General features: G+C 37.6%; 1 protein-coding gene across 1 annotated transcript; it reads left to right on the forward strand.

Moving 5' to 3' along the window:
- Positions 1–640: 640 nt before the first annotated feature.
- On the forward strand, positions 641–856 carry LOC102838505 (general transcription factor IIH subunit 5-like). The gene has a single exon (XM_006834420.1). It carries the CDS (start codon positions 641–643, stop codon positions 854–856), a length of 216 nt encoding a protein of 71 aa, XP_006834483.1.
- The last annotated feature ends 4,866 nt before the right edge of the window (positions 857–5,722 follow it).

Here is a 5,722-nt window from a genome sequence, read left to right on the forward strand (position 1 = left end):
CAAGCTGCAGCTGAAAAAAATAAAAATAAGTCCATGACAGCCAAAATATGATGGTGCACATATCCCAGTTTAATTAAGAGACCTTAGGAATAGATTTTATGAGTTAAATACTAGTGACCAAACACCAGAAAAGTTGTGGGATGATATCAAGAACATTATAGAGGAAGACAGCAAAAGATCATTAAAAATACAGGGAAGAAAGAAAAGCCCAAAATGGATGTCAGAAGAAACTGACATTTGTCCCCCATTATAGAAATACTATAGTGAGTGGAAGAAAAGAGGAAGTAAATGAGCTGAACAGAATATTCCAAAGGGCAGCTCAAGATTACAAAGTTGAGTATTATAATGAAATGTGAAAAGACCTGGAGTTAGAAAACAAAAAGGGAAGAAGATGCTCAGCGTTTCTCAAACTGAAAGAACTGAATAAAAAAAATTCAAACCTCAACTTACAATATTGAAGAATTCCATGGACAAAATACTGAATGATGCAGAAAGCATCTAAAGAAGATGGGAAGTATACACAAAGTCACTATATCAAAAAGAAATGGTCAGGCACTCTGTAGCCGGCGCCAAGCCGCATCTGGGACTGTGGGCGGAGCGTTCTTGAGGTTCTCTGCACCTTCTGACCCCAGGAAAAAAGATGGTCAACGTCCTTAAAGGAGTGCTTATAGAATGTGACCCAGCCATGAAGCAGTTTCTGCTGTGCTTGGATGAGTCAAATGCCCTTGGGAAGAAGTTCATCATACAAGACATCGATGACACACACGTCTTCGTGATAGCAGAATTAGTGAATGTCCTCCAGGAGCAAGTTCGGGAACTGATGGACCAGAACACTTTTTCTCTCACCCAAAAGTGAGCGCCTTAGATACTGGCAACGAATGTCAAACAGACTGTCATCACCTTCAGTATAATCTGTGACTGATTAGAACTAGAGAGTTACTTTGGGCATGTGACGGGAAGGACTGGGGTGTCACTTGTTGAGAAAAAGCCCTCTGAACAGATTTTGTTGTATTGGTTTTGTAAGTACATGTGCCCTCGAATTAATTTTTTGAATAAAATGAAGCTGCCTAAATAGTTGGCTATACTATCATTTATTAAAATACAAACTGAAATATTAAAAAAAAAAAAAAAGAAATGGTCAGTGTTCAATCATTTCAAGAGGTAGAATATGTTCAAGAGTAGAGAGTACTGAAGGAATAAGTGTAAGCTTCACAGAAGGCATTGTTGAAAAGCATGACTCCAGATATTAACAAGGTACACATAGAAATTTTTCAACAGACTGATACATATCACTGCAGGTCCTTCATTCATCTATGTCAAGAAATCTGGAAGACTGCCACATAGCCAACTGATTGGAAGAGATCCATGTTTGTGCCCAGGCCAAAGGTGACCCGACCTTATGGTGAAATCTTAGAATGATGCCATTAATATCCGTGGTGCCTTTAATTTACTTGATATGGCTTCTCTATCCAAAGTCATCTTCATTCTCACCAAGTGATTGGGTGGAACCATGCAAATCAAATATACAGGAATCTAAGGATTGAGTAGGTTAGTTTTGGCCTGGAGCTAGGTTTAACAGGAGTCATCTTAGAACCAGAAATGGAAGATTCCAGGACCATCAATAAGGAAGAGCATACACAAACTATGAGATCCCTACCTATAGAAATAATGACAACAGAAGTGATAGAAGAGGTGAGAGGAGAGAAAGAGCAGCTTCAGTTTCTGGAACCATGGATTGAGTAACACTGAGTGCCTAAATTCATGGCACTGGCTTGAAGACTGTGGCCTTTAGGCATTCACAGACTGTCTAAAAGAGCTTTGTATCACTTGGCTGAGCAGGGCAGAGCCCAAGGCATCTCATGGATGAGAGGCTAAACACAAGAGTAAGAAGTGTCAGCAATCTGGCAGAGAAGAAGTGTTCCTGAGTGAAGAACTGCTGTGTACTGGGATTTTTTTATCTTGAATTATACCCTATTCATTTCTCATAATCGTGAATATTGTCATGAGTTCTTGGTGGCCATTGCAATGGATTATTGAACCCAGATGTGAAGCAGAGAATGCTGTGGCATGGATGGTTGGTGTCATAGTAGGGTTAAAACCTTGTAGGGTGGAAGCATGCCTGACTTCCGCTTCATAGGAATAGACCTTGGGCTAATATTGAGTTTGAATCTCTTTCCTCCTTGTGAAGCAGGGATGTGAGGCATGGATCCCACATGGTTTAAGAAATATCAAATGCAAGTAAAATTTTGCTAAAGATAACTGAAAAACAGCTGCGACAGTACATTGACAGGGAACTGCCAGAAATTCAAGCTGTATTCTGAAGAGTATGTGGAATGAGGGATATTATTTCTTCATCAGATGGATCTTGTCTGAAAGTAGAGAATCACAGAAAGATGTTTACTTATGCTATTATTGACTATGCAGAGGCTGTTGACTGTGTGGGTCATGATATATGATGTAAAACACTGGGAAAAGTGGCTATTTGATTTTTTGTGTATCCTATCTGGTAAGGTCCACGTGTACAGTCATTTTATGTTGTTTTAAAAAGGTATTTGCAATGAAGTCACTGGTCTTGCAAAATTTGATCATGTGATCTCCAGCATTATTTCTGTCACCAAGGCCATGTTTTCCGTCTAATGATGTTTCCAGTCTTTGCATTCCAATCTCCAGTAATGATCAATACATCTTGATTACATGTTTGATCAATTTCACACTAAAGAAGTTGGTAGAATTCTTTAATTTCATCATCATTGGCTTTAGTGCTTGGTGCAAACATTTGAATAACAATGGTATTAACTGGTCTTCCTTGTAGGTGTATAGATAATATCCTATCACAGACAATGTTGTACTTAAAGACAGATCTTGATATGTTCTTCTTGATGATGAATGTGATGCCATTTTTCTTCAATTTACTGTTCCTGACATAGTAAATCTTGAAATTATCTGATTCAAAATGTCAAATATCAGTCTATTTCAGTTCACTGATTCCAAGGATATTAAGGTTTATGTGTTCCATTTCATTTATTACAATGTCCAATTTTCTATATTCATACATTGTGTATGCCACATTCTGGTTATTAGTGGATATTTAGAGCTATTTGTATTCTTTTAGAGATATGCCTCATCAGCAAATGAAAGTCTTGAAAGCTATACTGCATTTACAACATCATGTTCAACCCTACTTTGAGAAGACAGCTCTTCTTCAGTCATAAACATTTGACATATGAAGACTGTCTTGAAGCATGAACACAATCCCCAGAAGTACTGGTTGATATCAGAATCTATGGGAGAGAATCATGCAAGGAATTAACACAGCTGAGATTCTGATCCAGGCTTTCAGACTCCTGAATTGTAAGAATTGTGGCACATTTGTGTTATAGAAGCCCTGGATAAATTAATATATAATTGTAAAATATCTTGAAATTTTTACTTTTAAGACATTTGTCATAGTAAAGTAAATAGGCATTTGATTTTCACATGCATATTAACACACACCTATATTGCTTTAAGGAGTTCTGGTAGCGTAATGGTTACGAATCGGGCTGCGAACCTTAAGGTCAGCGGTTCGAAACTACCAGCCGCTCCGCGGGAGAAAGATGAGGCTTTCTACTCCCGTAAGGATTTACACCCTCGGAAACCGTGTACAGGGTCGCTATGGGTCGGAACCGACTCGACGGCACTTAACAACAACAACAACAATATTGCTTTAAAAACAAAAATTCAGTACTATAAAAAATGAGATCTTTATGGCATTTGTGATGAGGCACAACAAAAATAATAAAAATAAATGCAAATATTGATTAATATTAGGAACATGGAATGTACAAAGTATGAATCTAGAGAAATAGGAAACTGTCAAAAATAAAATGAAATCAAAGATACGGGCTTGATGGAGGATAGTGTAGAGGTGCAGTGAAGTTCTCCATCAGCAATACCACAGAAAACCAGGTGAAGCAGGTTCAGGGCAGAGCTCCAAAACTCTGAACCACATAGGTAGGAATATTTAAAAAGTTTGAAGGCTTATAGCTAGTGGAACTTGTAGCAGCAGTAAGAAATCTCTTATTTAGAATCTGCTGGGCTCAGTGGCCCAGAACCTACAACTTGGGTGAGACCAAATAGCAAGACCAAGTGGGGGTGCAAGCAGACCAGCCAAAGAATAATGCCGCAGGAACCTCGGAGCAAAGGTGGACAATATGCATAGATGGTTTTTCTTTGTTCTGCTTTTTGTTTGTTTGTTTCTTTGTATCTGTTCATTGGTCCCTCACTGTTTGTGCAACTCTGTTCTGGTGACTAGAGGGGGTTCCTGAGTGAGTGGACACTCCCCACCTCTAACACTGGTGGATTTTTCTGCCACTCAGGTGCACAAATTCTCTCAGCATTCAAAGCTATAGGCAGTCAGCTTAAAAGGGCTATAGCAGACCCTGAATTGTGTACTCATAGAGAAAAGGAAAGAACAAAGGGTGTGGAGAAAGATAAAGAGTTTATAAACAAAACTGGTTGAAAATTAAATCCTGAAAAACAGCATAAATACCAACAGTGGCATATTGAAATTTATCAGGTAGCCTTGAAGGGAAGAAGCTGAAAGAGGATATTAAAATCATACTCATATTTGGCTACAGATTTTTTTTTTCTTTTCTTTTTTTCTTCTTGCCCTCTACTCCCTTTTCTGTGATTATAGATTACAGTATTCAATCTAGTGTTCGTTGTTGGAAACAACATGGGTGGTGTCACAATGGAACCAAAGGAAATCAAAAGGATAAAAACAGAAGACTATGGAAAGTTGTACTGAACACATCTGAAAACTAAGATGATAAGGATACATTTTAAGAAAAACATGACATACCTAAACTCACACACAGTGAAGTTGAAAACCTGAACAAATCCATAACAAAAGAAGAAATTGACTAGGTCATTAAAAAATTCTCAACTAAAAAAGTCTAGGACCAGATGGCTTCACTGGTGAGTTCTACCAACATTCAGAAAGAGCTGTCACCAAATCTACTCAAATTATTGCAGAGTATAGTGGAGGATGGAAAACTTCCTAATACATTTTATGAAGCAAGCATAACTCTCATACCAAAACTAGACAAAGTCATCACTAAGAAAGGGAATTATAAACCAATATCCCTTATGAACATAGATGTAAAAATTCTCAGCAAAATTCTAGTCAACATCAAAAAGATGATACATCATGATCAAGTGGGATTCATATTAGGAATGCAAGGATGGTTCAACATTAGAAAAACAATCAACATAATCCACCACGTCAATAGGAAAAAAAGAAAAGAGCCATGTGATCATACCAATTGATGGAGAAAAGACATTTGACAAAATCCAGCATCCATTCTTGATGAAAACAGTCAACAAAATAGAAATTGAAAGGAAATTACTCGCCATTATTAAGAGCATATATACAAAACCAATAGCCTACATTACTGTCAATGGAGACAAACTGAAAGCCTTCCCTCTGTGAACAGGAACCAGCAAGGATTCCCTTTGTCACCACTCCTATTCAATTTGTGCTGGAAGTCTTAGCAAGAGCTATATGGCAAGAGAGGAAAATTAAAGGCATCCAAATTGGCAAACAGGAAGTAAAACTCCCTCTATTTATAGACAATATGATCTTAAACATAGAAAACCCCAAAGACGTAATAATAAAGCTACTAGACCTCATTGGAAGATTCAGCAAAATGGCAGAATATAAGATTAACACACAAAAATA

This window comes from Chrysochloris asiatica, unplaced genomic scaffold (genome assembly GCF_000296735.1).
Source record: "Chrysochloris asiatica unplaced genomic scaffold, ChrAsi1.0 scaffold00011, whole genome shotgun sequence".
In the NCBI taxonomy this organism is placed as follows: domain Eukaryota; kingdom Metazoa; phylum Chordata; class Mammalia; order Afrosoricida; family Chrysochloridae; genus Chrysochloris; species Chrysochloris asiatica.

Coding starts and splice junctions, on each gene's coding strand:
- LOC102838505 (XM_006834420.1), top strand. CDS start 641: ATGGTCAACGTCCTTAAAGGAGTGCTTATAGAATGTGACCCAGCCATG.